The sequence below is a fragment of the Cetorhinus maximus genome, chromosome 9 (genome assembly GCF_964194155.1).
Source record: "Cetorhinus maximus chromosome 9, sCetMax3.hap1.1, whole genome shotgun sequence".
Taxonomy (NCBI): Eukaryota; Metazoa; Chordata; class Chondrichthyes; order Lamniformes; family Cetorhinidae; genus Cetorhinus; species Cetorhinus maximus.
The window spans coordinates 77,775,373-77,793,964 of record NC_135887.1 but is presented as its reverse complement, the minus strand read 5'-3'; the positions used below and the strand labels follow the sequence as shown (position 1 = coordinate 77,793,964).

At 45.3% G+C, this 18,592-nt stretch overlaps 1 protein-coding gene across 1 annotated transcript in view; it reads right to left on the bottom strand.

Moving 5' to 3' along the window:
* LOC144684737 (N-acetyl-beta-glucosaminyl-glycoprotein 4-beta-N-acetylgalactosaminyltransferase 1-like) overlaps nucleotides 1-18,592 on the bottom strand; it is an 823,211-nt gene that overhangs the window by 104,146 nt on the left and 700,473 nt on the right. Inside the window, exon 11 of the mRNA XM_078548907.1 lies at nucleotides 8,280-8,389. Within this exon, the coding sequence (XP_078405033.1) occupies nucleotides 8,280-8,389 (110 nt within the window). The remainder of the gene's footprint in view (nucleotides 1-8,279; nucleotides 8,390-18,592) is intronic.

The following is an 18,592-nucleotide window of genomic DNA, read 5'->3' as shown; positions in this document are numbered from 1 at the left end:
GAAACAGAGCTTTGGCCTATTGCACATGCCAATAAAGGCACTCAATTTCTACCCCATTGATTGTGGTACCCAATACACACCACCAAAAATAATGAACATATGAGCAATAGCCACTTGGGCAATCAGGATCCATGGAACTGCACTAAATTAAGGTGTTAAAGTGTTAAGAGGAAAAGTATTGAAAGAAGGAAGAAGAGAGTCACTTTAATTAATTGTTTCACCAGAAAGGTTTTTGTGGCTAACAGATCAAATATATATGGAACCTTTCCCAACAGCACAATCCATGTGAAGTCAGCTGAACCAGTGCGAAAAATTGCAGAAACTGAATCGCAAGTTACATCAAGGATTAATCAAGTTTCCGTGATCTTTAATGCAGATTTAAAACATCACTATGCCCAAAGACTAACCGGCCACACTCCTATATCAAAATAATTAGGATGGCCAGTTTCCGTTGATTACGTCTATTTGAGGAGGGTCTTCAAACTGAGCTACTTTTTCTTAATTGCATAGGCACTAGTAGGCAAACATGTTTTGAAAGACGTTACGTACTAAAACATTAATTTGCTAAGAAACTGACTATTGTACACCACCAGAACTATCAAATGGTCTAGCATAGGTGTTTTAGGTCATTTTCAGTTATTGTGAATCAGGTCACTCACAGATGGAGGACTGAACACCATTTAAAACGCTTATTTTTGTGATAAATGCATTTTCAGCTGCATTAATTAAATTGCATCAGGTTATCACTCTTAAATACATCAAGGATTATTTTAATGTAAAGAAGAAATATAATGGACGGTGTTCTATTACACTGACCATTCACTCTGGTTTCTGGTTTGTGACAAAATGCATTTTGCGGAAACATTGAATTATGTTTGGGTTTTGAAATGCAATATTACTACATGTCATATCTGGCTTGCTGTAGTCACATGAGCTCTGCCACAAAGGAAACTCTCTGCAAACTGCCATTTTTAGATCAGTTCAATAAAGCCTTACAATGCGAAAGCACTGCTATATTTCAATATGAAACATGATGTTGGAAGTGGAGATAAATTAGTGTTTTGAAACCCTTAAAATGCTGCAGAGCAGGGAAATGATCAAATCTGCTAAAAGCTGCTGAGAAAGGGCAAGGAAAAGCAAACACAAACTGAAGGCTGCAATAAAATAACGGGTGAGTTAACATGGCTGCTGAAAACTTACCCTTCCCAGCTTCTGTCAAAATGAGAGGTGATATGTGGCAGAACCAGCAGTTTTTTTGCTTGCAATGGCAAAGCTATGAGCTAGCAACAGATTTAATTAACAAGCCAGAGCCTATAAGAGTAGCCACACTTGTAACACTGCTGGGGAGGGACTGCTACAAACTGTATTCCACCCCAAATCTATCCTTCAAGCAAAGGAAACAGATGACAGAGAGTTTGAATGCCTTGAACACACATTTTGAATCCTGAGTGAACATTACTTATGTACGTTTTATATTTAACACTAGAGCTCAAGGTGCAAATGAACCCATGAACAATATGTGACTGCAGTAACACAGCTTGCAGAATAATATGAGTTTGGACAACTAAAAGATAATCTGATTAAAGATTGAATAGTCTTAGGCATATGAGACCCCTCAGTGAGAGCAAGTCTACTGAAACAGGAGAAACGTGCGCTCAGGAAAGTGTTGGACGTGTGTAGAAATGTGGAGCTTGTAAAACGTCAGATCGGGCATATGTATGGCAGAGCAGACTAGGAGATACATTATGCTGAGAGACATAACAGGCCAAAAGAGCCGAGCAATCATAGACAAAGGGCAGGATGCAAGTACTGCGGAAAACATCATACATAGGAAAAGAAGGATTGTCCAGGATGAGGAAAGCAGTGTTTTAACTGCAAAGAAGCCAAACTATTTTGCATACAAGTGTGTGGCTAGAAATAAGCAAAACACACCTATACAGATGGCTACTGGAGCGATAGCAGCAAAAGAGTCTGATGAAGAACTATACACGATACAACAGGTTGGTTCCATCAAGTCTATAGGTGATAACTAGTTTGCGACTGCTACAACGATGACTGTAAAAGGAGAGTATCAAGCCGACAAGAAGCAACATCATGGCCTTCACAGACCTGTGCGAAGTGGCTCAAAACGGCGATCCAAAAATTAAGCCCTCGGAATTAAGCTTGAGGCTATATGATGGCATGTTACTCACATTGAGAAAACAAATGAGTCTTGAGAGCTCAATGCAATGGCAAGAATGAAGATCTGGAATTCCAGATCATAGATGGCAAAAGCTACTCATCTCAGCAGAAGCAAATCTAAAGCTTGGACTGGTAATCCTAAACATGCCAACAGAAGTTTACAATGTGTTGCAACACTCAAAAACATTGACAGCCAAACAGACCCTAGAGGAGTACAAAGATGTGTTTACAGAGTCGCGATTCTACCAGGAGAATATCATCTAGAAGCAGATGAGTGTGTAAGACCAATACAACATCTGCTGAGAAGAGTTCCAGCTGCCCTCAAGTCAAGCCTAAAAGACAAGAAAGAAGAGCTGGAAAAGAAGGGAGTAATCAAGAAAGTGACAACTCCTACAGACTGGATTAGTAACATGGTAGTAGTGAAACAACATGGAAAGCTGCAAATATGCTTAGACCCAAAGGATCTAAATAAAGCACTGAAGAGATCTCACTACCCCGTGCCAACATCAAAGGAATTTTGCCGCAACTTGCCAAGGCAAAGGTCTTTATTACCCTAGATGCAGAGGATAGTCACGGGCAAGTGAAGCTGGATGAAAGTAGCAGCTTCCTAACAACACTCTGGATGCTGTTCGAGAGGTACAGATGGTCGCACATGCCTTTTGGAATTTCCACAGCTCCAGAAGAGTATCAACACAGACAGCATAAGATAGTCAGTGATCTTAGCAGAGTGGAAGCAATAATGGATGATCGACTAGTCTATGGATGTGGAGACACAATGGAAGAAGCCATTGCAGACCATGATCAGAATTTAATATGATTGCTGGAGAGAGCTCGCCAGATGAAACTGAAGCTGAACGAGGAAAAATTGCAATTGAAGATGCCTGAAGTCAAGTACATAGGTCATATCTTCACCTGGATCCTGACAAGGTGATAGCTGTAGCAGCTATGCAGTGACCAACATATGTGAAAGCAGTGCAATGAATTGTTGGGGTCGTGAACTATTTAGTAAAATTTTTGCCTAATTTGTCACCATTACGCCAGCTCACTGCCAAGGATACGCAGTGATACTGGGAAAGAGAACAAGAAGCAGGTTCACTAAAATCAAACAACTAGTGACAACAATGCCAATGCTGAAGTCCTATGATGTCAATGATGAAGTTACCTTGCAGTGTAACGCCAGCAAGATGGGTCTGGGAGCAACTCTGCTGCAGCAAGGACAACCAGTCACATTTGCATCCAGGGCACTAATGCAAACCGAACGACGTTACACTCAGATCGAGAAAGAGTACTTGGCTATTGTTTTTGTTTATGAGCATTTTCATCAATACCTGTTTGGAAGAGACAAGGTAACAGTGGAGTCCGACCACAAGCCACTTGAAATCATTTTTCTCAAACTGCTATCTGCTCCAAAGTGATGCAAAGAATGTTACTTCATTTACAGAGATATCATCTGGATGTGACAGACAAGCAAGGGAAACAGAAGTACGTCACGGACATGCTGTTGAGAGCAGTGCTCCCCGTGAAGAAAGCTGAGAATGCTACAATAGAATGTGAAATCTTCCAGATTCAATGTGAAACAGCAGCTCGACATGATCTGGAAGTGATCAACCCAGCACAGACATGGAATCTGACAGACAAGCACCTTGCTCAAATCAAGCAAACTACCCAACAAGATGCAACAAGTGCTACAAGAAGTAATGATGAAAGGATGGCCTGAGAGCATCAAGGACACACCTGTGGTCAAAAAAGCACTTTGGGCATACCGAGATGAATTTACAGCCCAAGATAGCATATTGTACAAAGGAAATAGAGTCATCACTCCTCAGGAGATGAGAGGAGAGATGCTGAAGCACACCCATGTAAGCTATCAAGGAATTGAGGTGAGTCTGAGGAAGGCAAGAGAAGTGCTCTGATGGCCAAACATGAACAATAAAATTAAAAACCACCTAGGCCAGTGCAGTACTTGTAATGAGTACCAAGCTAAACAAGCTAGAGAGCTGTTGACGATGCATGTCATCCCAGACAGACCATGGATAAAGCTGACAGTAGACCTCTTCACTCTAGTAGGAACTGATTATCTTATCATTGTAGGCTACTATTCTAACAACTGGGAGTTAAACTAGCTGACTCCAACAGCAACAGGACAAATAGTAGAACGCCTAAAAGCAATCAGTCATTATGGCATTCCAGACATTGTGATGAGTGACAATGGCCCTCAGTTCACGAGTGAAGAATTCAGCCGCTTCACAAAGGTTTGGGTATTTCAACACACTACATCATCTTCACACTATCCCCAGTTGAATGGAAAGGCTGAGGCAGCAGTGAAAATCGCCAAAGGAATCATCAAGAAATTGAGCACATCTAGCACAGATGTATACAAGGAAACCTTCGAGTGGAGAAACACACCAGCTAAAGACATGGAAAGTAGTCCAGTCCAAAGGCTAATGTCACATACACACAAATTACTCTTCCAATAGCAAAAAAAGCTGCTGAAATCAGAGGTAGTAACAGGGGTGAGTTAAAAAATTAAGGTGAAATGGCAGAAAGCCAAATTTCATTTTGGCAAGACTACCAAACCACTGCCAGAGCTGAGCATTGGGGAGCCAGTCAGGGAACAAACCTTTGATGCTCTCAGCAGGACCCAGCCCATGTGACAACTTGGGACATGTGTAGAGAAGCTGTCACTTTGATCGTACGTGGTGAAAGTGAAAGACTACAGTGCAACCGTAGCCATATATGGACAACTAGAGAAGCTGTTCCTTCACTGCAGTCAGCTGGTCAGAGAGAAAGAATCTCATCAGCTGTACTCAGTACAGAGCTACCATCAATCCCAGAAGTCCACAGGTCCCCAACAATAGCAATGGAACAACAACAGTTATCCCGGCAATGACACTCCTCAGACAAGAAACATCTCCCAGAAGAACAGCCAATGACAATGTGCACACTACCATTAAGAGACCTGCACGGTTTAAAGACTATGTATGAAATTCAGGTGCAGAGACTCACTGGTAGAACAAACAGTTGTTAATGCATGAAAACAGTGGGTGTATAGTGGGTAACTTGGATAACTCACAGTTACACATGATCGTGTATACAAATGTATCTTGTGTTCGTTAGGAAAAGGGGGATGTTTGGGTTTTGAAATGCAACATTATTACATGTCCTATCTGGCTTGGTGTAGTCACGTGACCTCTGCCATGAGGGAAGCTCTCTGTAAGCTGCCATTTTTAGATCAGTTCAATAAAGACTTACAATGAGAAAGCACTGCTACCTTTGAACACGAAACAAACTGTAACCTAACCAGGATAATTTCAAGTGCATTTTTCATCCAATTTTCCGATTGCAGTCAAAGCAGAAACTCTGCCCTATTATTTATTTCTGCATAAAATTCCCTAATGTGGCTGAGATGTAATTTGATTTTTAAAAAATTTGCATTTGCATTGGAGCCCACAAAGGTGCTGTGCCTAAATTGCGAAATTGTTACAGAGAGCACACCCCTTAGCAGAGACATTCACCACACTAAAAACCACAAAACACCAAGAATATTTCAAAGAAAAGTTGGCCGTGATTAATTGTTTTAAGTCATAACTTTTCAGGTCAATTATATGTGGCCCAATTAGACAAAAGTTTGCAGAAAGAAGGTGTTATCAGTACCTGTTTGGTGTATTATGGAAGTGACTTCTTTGAGGAATAAGGCTTTTTGCAGTTATATAATTTATACTCGCGATTGGGATTTAGATTAAATGAATGTGGTAAACAAAGTTGCAGCAACAAATTTCAGTCCACAGTATGATCCACCTCTGGAGTTTCATCTTAATGTCTCCAATACATTAGGCTTGGCATTCACAATTTAAACCTGAATAAAATGGGCACTAAAGGTTCATTTTCTAAATATTCATCCTCACTTTTCTTAGAAAAAGAAACAACTTCTTTGAAACCAATGCTGGAAAGCAGCACCTGCAGCATGGTTACTTTCTGGATGGATATAAAGGTGAAGGTGACAAATGTGAATATTTAGGTGACCAGTACATAGCCTAGACTGACATTTTAAATTGGTATTGAAGGAATGCTGCTTCACTGAAGATGCCATTAATCAGACATTGGGTGTGAAATTTGTCTTCAGAAGCATTACAAAATGGGCAGTAACAAACTGGGAGCATTTTACACTTCACAATGGGAAAGAATACCAAGAGGAGGGTAAAGCAAGCTGCAGTCTCACTTTTGCCCATTTTGCACTCCCACCCAAGTTGAATTTCACCTCCATTAAACCGAGTAGCTGTCTACCTGTTCTGGAGATACAAAACTTATAAATATTGTAAACTGTGAGGAGGTTAGTGGTAAACCTCAAGAGGACAAAGGCTGGTGGAATGGCCAGACGCATGTAAAGTGATAGCTTTTGGTAGGGAGAATGAGGAGAGGCAATATAAATTAAAAGATACAATTCTAAAGGAGGTGCGGGGCAGAGGGACATGGGGATATATATGCACAATCGTTGAAGGTGGCAGTACAGGTTAAGAATGTGGTTAAAAAGATTTTCAGGAACTTGGGCTTTATAAATTGAGGCATAAGTGAAAAAGCAAGGTGGTTATGATGAACCTTTATAAAACACTGGTTCGGCCTCAACTGGATGATTGTGTCCAATTCAGGGCACCACACTTTTGAAAGGACGTGACAGTTTTGACGGGGGCGCAGTAAAGATTTTATGAGAATGGTTCTAGGGATGAGGAATTTCAGTTACGAGGATGGATTGGAGAAATTGGGGCTTAAGAGAAGAGAAGGCTGAGGGGAGAATTGATAAATGTGTTCAAAATCTTTAGAGGTCTAGACGGAGTAACTAAAGAGAAACTGTTCCCTTTGGCAAGAACCAGAGGGCACTGATATAAGGTGATTGACAACAGAACCAAATGTGACATAAGAAAACATTTTATTTTAAGCAGACAGTGGTTAGGATTTGGAATGCACAAATGAGGGTCTGGTGGAGGGGGATTCAATCGTAACTTTCAAAAGCAAATTGGATAACCACCAGAAGATTTTTTTTAAATTATGGGGTTATGGGAAAGGGTAGGGGGAGTAGAATGAGCTGAATTGCTGTTGCAGACAGCCAGCATGGACTTGACGGGCCTTATAGCATGGATGGAGGCCAGAACCATACTGTCATTCAATGATCTGAGGTGTATCTTCAAGGCTCTTTGATGTTATTTGTAGAGCAAGGTGTTCTCCAGGTGAGGTGGCTAATATTCCTCCCTTAAGACCACCAAAAACAAGCCAATTGGTTCATCGCACTGCGACTTGTTGTAGCTTGCTGTTTTAAAATGGCTGCCTCATTCACCAGCATAACAACAATCATTACACTTGGAAGTAAATCAACGTAGATGAAGCATTTAAGATATTTATGAGAGGTCTGAACTAAGTTTTATATAATACAAGGCATTTTAAAGATCTTATTTCAGAAAATTGATCTGGAATAAATTCAGTGCCAGATGCTTCCCCCACTCAACCTCCCTTTTCCTTTTAATTATAAAATACCAAGAAATGTTTCATTACAAAAATACTGAAGGAGGGGCAAGAAGAGGAGTTTAAATTACCAGCATGGACTTTTGCAACATGCACAACACAGGAACTGAGTAACTCCTAAACAGGCTTCACTCCAGCTTCGCAAAAAGAAAACCTCAGTACCTTTAATTAATTCTGTTTGACAACCTGTTTGTCAAAGCAAGACCTGTATAACTTCAATAGGAATGCAATAAGACAATCAATCATATTGATAAATATCTTCCATAATCGCCAGTAGCTGTGTGCATGCAGAAATTTATTGGGAGAAGAATAAATTATGAATTTACATCCCCCTCAAACTTGATAACAGGATTAGGTTTCAATCAGCAAAACAGGTTCCAGTAGACCTTTAAAGCACTGGGTTAATCTTTGCTTGAACTTGGACAAAGGGAGGAATTTTATGGCCCCGTCATGGCGGAGGTGAGGGTGTAAAACGTAGCAAGCCATTCAAAGATCCTTTCATTTCGGCAGGACCGTAAAATCCCGCCAGCAGGCAGGACCATAAAATTCCGCCCGAAGAAACAGAAAATGAACCGAAAACTTACAAACTGCAGTCCTTGGTAGCGAGCGATGGGAAAGTCCTTCACAATGTAAGTTGGTGAGTACACACAGGGTGGAAGGATGTGTTGCACCCGGGATGGATCTATCGGTGGAGCTAGAGAGGGAAAGAAAACCCAGCCTATATTAGAAAGTACCACAAATAAGCAAAGGCCTGCAACTTCACAGGTAAAGATGGGATAGATCATTCCCCCATTTGAACCAGCCATTAGTGGCATGGCAGTGACATTAAACGTTTGGTTTCCTGGATAAACATTGCCCAACATGGCGAATTGCATTTCTGATCAATAAATAAAATTTAAGTACTAGACACTGTTGCTGGGCACATGATCTCAGTCCATATGGTGAAAGGGGAACATGGAAAGCAGAGTGTATCTAGATCATTGTGTGCTTCCCTGCCTTGCTTACAGCTTATTGTTTATATGCTAAAATGGTCTATAACACAGGTGATGGTGTCAGAGATCAACAATTGTAAGGAGAGGGGAGCTGTCAACATAATCTGTTCAACTAATTAGAATAACCACTCCAAGCCAAAGCCAGTTGAAGAAAAGAAGCTGACCATGACAAGCGGCTCCAACAGGCCACATGAAAGCAAGGGAGGCGGGTGGGGGCAGCATCCAGGGGATTAGAGAGCAATGACAGGTCTGACATGACTTGTCTGAGCCAATATTCTCAGTAACCTGTCAGACAAAGCTCACAACTACTGGACAAGAATCTAAAAGCTGCACCAAACTGTGCCGTGTCTGATAAATGTTTTAATGAGAAAGAAAAACTGCAAAGCGTTGCGCTGAATGGTGGGGGTTACCCAGGTGAAGCACGTTTACTTGAGGCAGGATTTTATGTCCCGTGGGCGGGCGCGCGCCCGACTCGACTGGGCGTGAAATTGCGCGAGATGACATTGGGCAAGCGTCCCGACGTCATCGCGCACTCGCGTGATATTTCACTTGGCAGGTACACTTCCGACTTTTGCGTGCGCCCGCCGACAATTAAGTGAGCAATTAAGGCCAATAACAGCACAACTGTCTGCGATTTTTCGTGATCTGTCCAACCTCACAGTTGGCGGATGGGCGCATTGGCCAGGCGGCCTTTACATTTTTCATGAAACCTCATCCAAGGGCGGGGCGAAATCTCCGTTCGGAAATAAAATAAAAAGAAATATCTGGGACAGCATTTTTATTGAAGTATGCTTTCAGGTGTTTGTGATGCTTGGACATTTTTTTTGCAGCTTTTTAGTGCTTCATTTCATTATTTGCAGGTCTGCAGCTCTCTGAGGCAGCTGTCTGCTTTCAGGGAGCTCAGTGGAAGCACTCACCCACGCCTGCGGTGTCATTGTTGCCCACCCTCTTCCTGCCCCTATCCTGCCAGCGCTGAGCTTTACAGTGCGCATTTCACGCTGGCTGGCTGTTAATTGGCCTCCCAGCATGAAATCGCAGTCGGTGGCCTGTTTCCCAGCCGCTCCCGGGCCTGCCGATCATGCACGCACGACAAGAGGAAAATTCAGGCCCTGTATTGTGTGTATGGTGCTTACTACTAAAATTAGTGCATGTTGCCGTAGCCACGCCTTTGGCTAGTCAGTGATTTCTACTGGGCATCACTGCCCTGAATGCATATTTTCCTCTGTGGATAAGATTTAACAAAAATGTAGACATGAGTAAATGATGAGGTTGATTTCCTCGACTCACTGCCTGCAGTAAAGGCATAAACAAATGAGGGAAAGTTGTCTTCAGGCAGTAATTTCGAGTCGATCAGCTTTCCTGCTCTGTCTTGTGAGGATGCAAATGAAGACATAAACAATGTAGCACCAATGTGTCCTTATTCTCAGATCCCTTTCATTAACATGAACACACATTTCCAGGGGACTGGAGTGTTGCAAATGCTACACCCTTTTTCAAAAACGGGGAGAAGGAAAAAGGCAGTAATCTCAGTTTAACGTCAGTACTAGAGAAACTGTTAGAAACAATGAGCGAAATCTTGTGGTTGTGTCGACTGTCCTGATGGCAGGACCAGGATTGCGTTTCTATTTGTGGGCGAGATGGCTGGCCACATGCAATCACATGGCGGCCAGCCAATTACACATTCAGGTTCAAGGGCCTGGCTAATTGTGTGGTGGGGATGGAGGGGCAGGAGGTCGACAACCCACCGTTATCTCTTGGAGTTGGAGGTCTGGGCACAACTGGACAGGCATACACACTCTGAAATCCAGCAGCTATGTGAGTGGCTGCTTGAGTTATGTCTCAGCGCAGACGATGAGTGGTCCCAGGGTTTAGCAATCCTTCCAGGCTGCCAGGGAGCGGCGAGAGGTCCCATTTCCCAGGGATGGTAGCAGAAGAACCCCCTCACCCCACCTGACCATGGCAGCCTGGACAGAGATTGCAGCAGAGGTTAGCAGCCTTGGTGTACACAGTGAAACTGGGTGTAATGCTGCAAAAGTGTCAATTAACTCCTGCAAGGGTAATGTGGCATGGTATAATCACCTCAAAGTGGCATTCATTATGGAATCAAACAATGTGTGAATGGAGAGAGATGTCAGGCAAGAGCTTGGGTTCCAGGTCTCAGCACCAGATGGAACATGTGGACTGAATGTGTGGGTGCCAGTTCATGCTATGAAAGTTGCACCAGTTTCAGGAGAGTCCATGTGTGGAAAACATACTAGGGAGGAGACATTAGCTGTCATAGGACTGTATGCTCTTAAAGAAGTTTGCTGTCCATTGAGGTGATTCTTAATCCTTCTGCCTGCCTACAGGACAAAAGGGCACATTATGTGCGCTTGAAGATTGGTGGCAGTGTCCCTGACCTCTGCATATTGACCCCTGCAGAGGAAGTGGTGGTCGACCTGTTTGGGGAGCAGGATTGACACCCAGTTGTGGATGGTGAGGCCAGAGAGTCAACACAACAGAGTAAGGATATCTCCAACCTGGTGTTGAGCGCTGGGCACACTTAAGACAGGAGTGAAACTGCACTGGGAAAAGTGATTGTGCATTACCTCTAGCTAATTCTTTGTGTTCTCCATTGCAGGTCCTCACAGACAGGAGACACGTCGGCTACAGTCTGCAGCACACCAGAACTCCACCTCTGAGGATGATGACACAGAACACTCAGAGGATGCAGCATCACAACATTGTCCCACAGCCTCCGCCAGCACAGAGACAGTCACCTCGGTGGGAATATATTTGACATTAGGCTCGGGGTCACAATCTGATGAGTACATCACAGACATGTCGGGGGAGGAGTAGTAGCTGATGGAGGATGTGACAGCCGAGGTCCCTGACAGTCAGAGGACTGCTGGAGACCAGACCCATGCTGATCCTAATATTAGGGGCTATGGACACACTATTTCTTGTGATATTTTGATGGCATGCCTTTAGGAACAGCCACAAAAACCTGCCAGGGATGCAGAGGCAGTCAGGGGAACATGTGGCAGAGACGTCAGAGGCTATGCGCAACATAGAGCGAACAGTGGAGAAATCCATCCAAGCCATGAGTTATGTCATGGCTCTGGTGTGTAAGCGCATGGATTCCTCTGTGAAGAGTCAGGTCTAGCAGAACACTCAGTGGCTGTCAGATATGTGTTTGGACCTGCATTCCATCACCCTGGCCATGGGATCTTTACACCTTTGATTAAGTGAGAAAGGGATGAGGCCTCTTCTCCTCCTGGAGTCAGAGAGGTGCTATCATGCACCAGAAGGGAGGAGTGCCATAAATCCTCCTCGGGGGTGTTATCTCAGGGTTCTGCAGGGGTGAACTGCTTCTCCTCCTACCCCGGCCAATGACCCGAGTGCCTCCAGTAAGTGGGGCCCGTAGGGTGCACCTGCACCTGTGCAGGAGACCCTCAGCAGGCCAGAGCCCTCTTGGCAATGGACTTCCAGAGGGTGGCTGCCAAGGTCATCTCAGGCAATGGGGCATAGCACTCAGCAGGCTGCCTCCACCTCAGCTGCAGATGTTGGGGTTGCACTAAGGTGTCATGGTAGAAAACCTAAGTGAGAAACCTTCTAATGGCACAAAGGTGGTACAGGTGTCCAATCATTCTCAGAAATTGTAAATTTATGTGTAAATTTATGTATAGTTTTGAGCACTTTATTGATGTGTGTTGAATGGCCATGTTGGGACTTTTGGAACTGGATAGGGGCTTTTAAAGGCCTGGTGCTTCATTGAAACTCAATGATGACTGATGTCAGGGTTATGGACACACTACTTATTGGGGAGCCTCGGAGGTAGTGGCAAATCTGAGCTTCTTGACATTTGGTGGGTTCTTGTCTGTCAACCTTTGTTAGGTCGAAGGGGTGGAACCTCGCTGGCAAGCCATATGTTGCTCATCCCCTTATCACCCCTCAGAAGCTGTTGTTTCAGCAGCATCTGCAATTGAGGCATTCCATATTTTTCAGGTGAATGCAAAGAGTTCTTAGCGAGGCCTTGCCAGGATTGGAGCGTGTGTCACTGAGTCAAGAGCGACCTTCTTCCCAATCAGAGGTGCGTGAAGCTTTGATGGGACCATGTATGTAGGCTTGCTCATGACAAGAGCCTGAAACCTGTTCCCCTCCAGCGTGCCAGAGGTTGTGGACCTGTAGGGTTGTCTGGAGGGAGTATGCTGCATGTGGTGGCACTTCCACAATGACTTTTCTTCAGGCAGAAATCAAGAGATCTTACAGGGATAAAAACAAAAAGCTAAAAGCTACTGCGGATGCTGGAAATCCAAAACAAAACAAAAACAGAATTACCTGGAAAAACTCAGCAAGTCTGGCAGCATCGGCGGAGAAGAAATCAGTTAACGTTTCGAGCCTTCATGGCCCTTCGGCAGAACTGCAGCATAGTTTCAACAAGGGAGAAATATAAATTGGTTTAAGGTGGGTGGGGGGGGAGGGGGGGGGGTGAAGAAACACATTGAGGGTGTGGTGTGAGCAGATAATCAAAAGATGTCACAGACAAAAGGGTCAAAGAGGTGTTGAAGGTGGTGGTCTTTGTCTGAGAAAAGTGCTAATTAAGAATGGAAAACAGGATATTCAAAGTACAGCTCTAGTGGGGGTGGGGTGGAAAGACTAAAGGTTTTAGTTTTAGATTTAAAAATAATGGAAATAGGTGGGGAAAGAAGAATCTATATAAATTATTGAAAAAAAAAGCGGGTGGGGGGGGAAAAGAAACGGGGTGGGGATGGGGGGAGGGGGAGTTTAAGATCTAAAGTTGTTGAATTCAATATTCAGCCCAGAGGGCTGTAAAGTGCCTAGTCGGAAGATGAGGTGCTGTTCCTCCAGTTTGCGTTGGGCTTCACTGGAACAATGCAGCAAGCCAAGGACAGACATGTTGGCAAGAGAACAGGGTGGAGTGTTAAAATGGCAAGCGACAGGGAGGTTTGGGTCTTTCTTGCGGACAGACCGCAGGTGTTCCGCAAAACGGTCGCCCAGTTTGCTTTTGGTCTCTCCAATGTAGAGGAGACCGCATTGGGAGCAACGAATGCAGTAGACTAAGTTAGGGGAAATGCAAGTGAAATGCTGCTTCACTTGAAAGGAGTGTTTGGGCCCTTGGACGGTGAGGAGAGAGGAAGTGAAGGGGCAGGTGTTGCATCTTCTGCGTGGGCATGGGGAGGTGCCATAAGTGGGGGTTGAGGAGTAGGGGGTGATGGAGGAGTGGACCAGGGTGTCCCGGAGGGAACGATCCCTACGGAATGCCGTAAAGGGGGGCGAAGGGAAGATGTGTTTGGTGGTGGCATCATGCTGGAGTTGGCGGAAATGGCGGAGGATGATCCTTTGAATGCGGAGGCTGGTGGGGTGATAAGTGAGGACAAGGGGGACCCTATCATGTTTCTGGGAAGGAGGAGAAGGCATGAGGGAGGATGCGCGGGATATGGGCCGGACACGGTTGAGGGCCCTGTCAACAACCGTGGATGGAAAACCTCGGTTAAGGAAGAAGGAGGACATGTCAGAGGAGCTGTTTTTGAAGGTAGCATCATCAGAACAGATGCGATGGAGGCGAAGGAACTGAGAGAATGGGATGGAGTCTTTACAGGAAGCGGGGTGTGAGGAGCTGTAGTCGAGGTAGCTGTGGGAGTCGGTAGGCTTGTAATGGATATTGGTGGACAGTCTATCATCAGAAATTGAGACAGAGAGGTCAAGGAAGGGAAGAGAAGTGTCAGAGATGGACCATGTGAAGATGATGGAGGGGTGGAGATTGGAAGCAAAATTAATAAATTTTTCCAGGTCCCGACGAGAGCATGAAGCAGCACTGAAGTAATCATCGATGTACCGGAGAAAGAGTTGTGGGAGGGGGCCGGAGTAGGACTGGAACAAGGAATGTTCCACATACCCCATAAAGAGACAGGCATAGCTGGGGCCCATGCGGGTACCCATAGCTACACCTTTTATTTGAAGGAAGTGAGAGGAGTTAAAGGAGAAATTGTTCAGTGTGAGAACAAGTTCAGCCAGACGGAGGAGAGTAGTGGTGGATGGGGATTGTTCGGGCCTCTGTTCAAGGAAGAAGCTAAGGGCCCTCAGACCATCCTGGTGGGGGATGGAGGTGTAGAGGGATTGGACATCCATGGTGAAGAGAAAGCGGTTGGGGCCAGGGAACTGGAAATTGTTGATGTGATGTAAGGTGTCAGAGGAATCACGGATGTAGGTGGGAAGGGACTGGACAAGGGGAGAGAGAAGGGAGTCAAGATAATGAGAAATGAGTTCCGTGGGGCAGGAACAGGCTGACACGATCGGTCTGCCAGGACAGTTCTGTTTGTGGATTTTGGGTAGGAGGTAGAAGCGGGCCGTCCAAGGTTGGGCGACTATCAAGTTGGAAGCTGTGGGAGGAAGATCTCCAGAGGAGATGAGGTCAGTGACAGTCCTGGAAACAATGGCTTGATGTTCTGTGGTGGGGTCATGGTCCAGGGAGAGGTAGGAGGAAACGTCTGCGAGTTGACGCTCAGCCTCCGCGAGGTAGAGGTCAATGCGCCAGACAACAACAGTACCACCCTTGTCAGCGGGTTTGATGACAATGTTGGGGTTGGACCTGAGAGAACGGAGTGCAGTGAGTTCAGAGAGAGACAGATTAGAATCTTACAGGGGCCTCACTGGCTAAAATTGGGCCCATTGAGAGTCTCAGGGGCCTGTCTGGTGTGTTGCTCCATCACCCTGGCATCTGCAGCTGGAGAAGCACCATGTATCACCTCAGGCCTTCTGATTCTTCCCCTTCAACCTCATCTGAGGATGAATCCAGCTCCTCCATCTCCCTGGCTGGCAATTCCTCACCTCTTTATTGTGCTAGGTTGTGTAAGGAGCAGGAGGTCACAATGATCAGTGTGCTGCATACTGTGCAGCGCTCCACCTAAGCAATCCAGGCAGTGGAACCTCATCCTCAGCGTCCGATGGTCTGTTCTATTGTTGTCCTTGTTGGGGCATGGGTGACACTGCACCCCTCCTCTGCTGGGCTTTGTGGGTTCCACACAGGTATCATAAGCCAGATCTTCTGTAAATATCCCCTGTCCCCCAGGAGCCATCCCTGCAGTTGCTGAGGGGGAGCAAACAGTTGTGGCACCTGAGAGTGAGTGAGGATGTAAAAGCCATGAGAGCTCACTGGGAAGTGAGCACACACCTACAGGATTCGTCTTCAGTGGTCACAGCTGCACACTGATGGAATTCAACCCCTTTCAGTTTATGAATGCTGCTGGCTGTTCCCAGTGAGCTCTCAGTGCCACATGTGTGCAATCAATCATCCCTTTCACTTGGCGAAATCCAGTGATGCAGCCGAATCCAACAGCTCTGGCTTCCTGGCCCTCAGGGTCGCCCAAAATCATCAGCCCTTTTGAACATGGCATTGGTCAACCCCCTTATGCATTTTTGTGTGGCTGACTGGGAGGTGTCACACATAGAGTCATAGAGTCGTTTACGACACAGAAGGAGGCCAATTGACCCATTGAGACCATGCCGGCTCCTAGTGGAGCAATCTATACAGTCCCACTTTCCCGCTTGGTCCTCGTAGCCCGGCAAGTTTATTCCCTTCTTGTGCACATCCAATTTCCTTTTGAAATCATTGATTGTTTCTGAATCCACCACCCTCATGGGCAGCACATTCCAAGCCATTTCCACTCACTGCGTAAATAAATTCTTCCTCGCATTCCCCCTACAACTCTTGCCCAAAAACTTTAATCTGGATCCTCTAATCCTTGCACAATGATGTCATATGCCCCAACATGTCCCCCATGGAGCTCTGGAACGACCCAGTGATGTAAAAGTTCAAGGTAGTGGTGACTTTTAAGGCAACTGACATAGGATTGCCTCCCATTCCACAGGGTGGGTTGTAGGTCTGAAACAAAAACAGAAAATGCTGGAAAAACTCAGCAGGTCTGACTGTATCTGTGGAGAGAGGAAAACAAAGTTAATGTTTCGAAACGTTAACTTTGTTTTTTTCTCTCAACAGATGCTGTCAGACCTGCTGAGTTTTTCCAGCATTTTCTGTTTTTGTTTCAGGTTTCCAGCATCCGCAGTATTTTGCTTTTATATGGGTTGTAGGTCTTCCTGCAGCAGCTGACATTGACTGACTGCTGTGATATCCTCAGCTGTCTCTGATATTGCTTCTCTGACATTTGTAGATAGTTACTCCATGTGCAGTATATTCGGTGATGCGCTATTGCTCGGCATCACACTAGCCCCTAGTTGCCTGCATCCTGACCACCCTTTGTTGTTCTTTTGGCTGTAGCTGGGCCTGGCACTGGGCCATCCTCTGCTGGTTCCTCTCCTCCTCTACCACACCATCAAAAACACTGGGAACCACGAGACCCATTCTGTCAGCCTGAAGTGAACTGTGGGCAGAAGACCAATAAAAACCTGGTCAGCAGAGTCTATTTGGTCCTCCTTCCTGACTTGATGACTGCGGACCAATGAGGAGCCCACTGCTGTGCATCGACCACACCCTGGTCTCCAACCACCCCACTGTGACCAAATCCCTCCTCGGCCTGATCTTCACCTCTTCCAGCTGACACAACTATGTTCCTGGCTGCTCCCACTCTGACACTGGAGCTGCAAGTCATCACCCTGCATCCTCCCTCAGTCACCTTTAATCTTTCCTCCATCACCCTCAACCCTCCTTCCATCACCTTGCCGTCTGTGATCCTTGAGCCATCCAATACATCCTTGATCAACTACCTATTACCCTAGAGCTTCCCCTGGCACCCTGGATCTGCCCCCACTGTCACCCTCGATGCGCCAAATGTCATCCTCGACCTTCCCTCTATCACACTTGACTGTCCCTAAGTTACCCTCGACCTGCCATCAATCACCCTTGATCTCCCCTCTAACGTGCTTGAGCTGTTTTCAACAGAGGTTGACCTTCCCTTTGCCATCCAGATCCTTCCCCACCACCCTTCTTAGCGTCACCACAATCCGACCTCCCTCTCTTGGACAGCCATGCCTCGACCTCCCTGTATAGCCACAACCTGCGGTCAACGCACCAGCTCAGCGTCCTTTCCTCTGGTCCAACAAAGTTCTCCATATAAGAAAAACAACTCCTCGTCACTCCAAATCCACCCTCACCTGCTGAAGTTATGTGTTACTTGTTTGCTGCTGACTTAATCACAAAGGTACAATTTAATCTGGTGACCGTGTGTTTTAATGAATATGCATGACATACTGATGCATTAAAAATAGGTTCCCGCTGCTTGCCATCAGGTACCACAATCTGCCTTCAATCAACCGCCAACTTAATTCCCAACTTTCATCCTGCTGTTGGGAAGCTGACATTCTTCCTTTCCCTCCTGCATAGTTAAATGCCCCCGCCCATCTCGTTTCCTGCTCCTGGGAGCTTCACTGGATTCGGTCCAATAATCTGGTAGAACATTAACAGCTACTTGGATGAGCATGGAGTAATAAAGGAGAGCCAATACAGATTTGTTGAGGGCAAATCATACTTGACTAACTTAATGGAGTTGCTTGATGTGATGAGAGAGAGGGTGGATAAGGGCAGTACAGTTGATGTTGTGTATATAGACTTTCAAAAGGTGCTAGATAAAGAACCACACAATAGGCATATCAGCAAAATTGAAGCCCATGGGATAAAAGGGGAAGTAGCAACACAGATACAAAATTGACTAAGGGATAGAAAATAGGGAATTATCAGTTTTTTTCTGACTGGAGGAAGGTATACAGTGGCATCCCTCAAGGTTCAAGAATAGGACCACTGCTGTTTTTGATATACTCAAATGACTTGGACTAACAAACACATGGCACCATATCAAAGCTTGCAGATGACACAGAATTGGTATTAAACAGTGAGGAAGATTGTATTAGACTTCTAGAGGACATAGACAGGCTGGTGGCATGGGCAGATA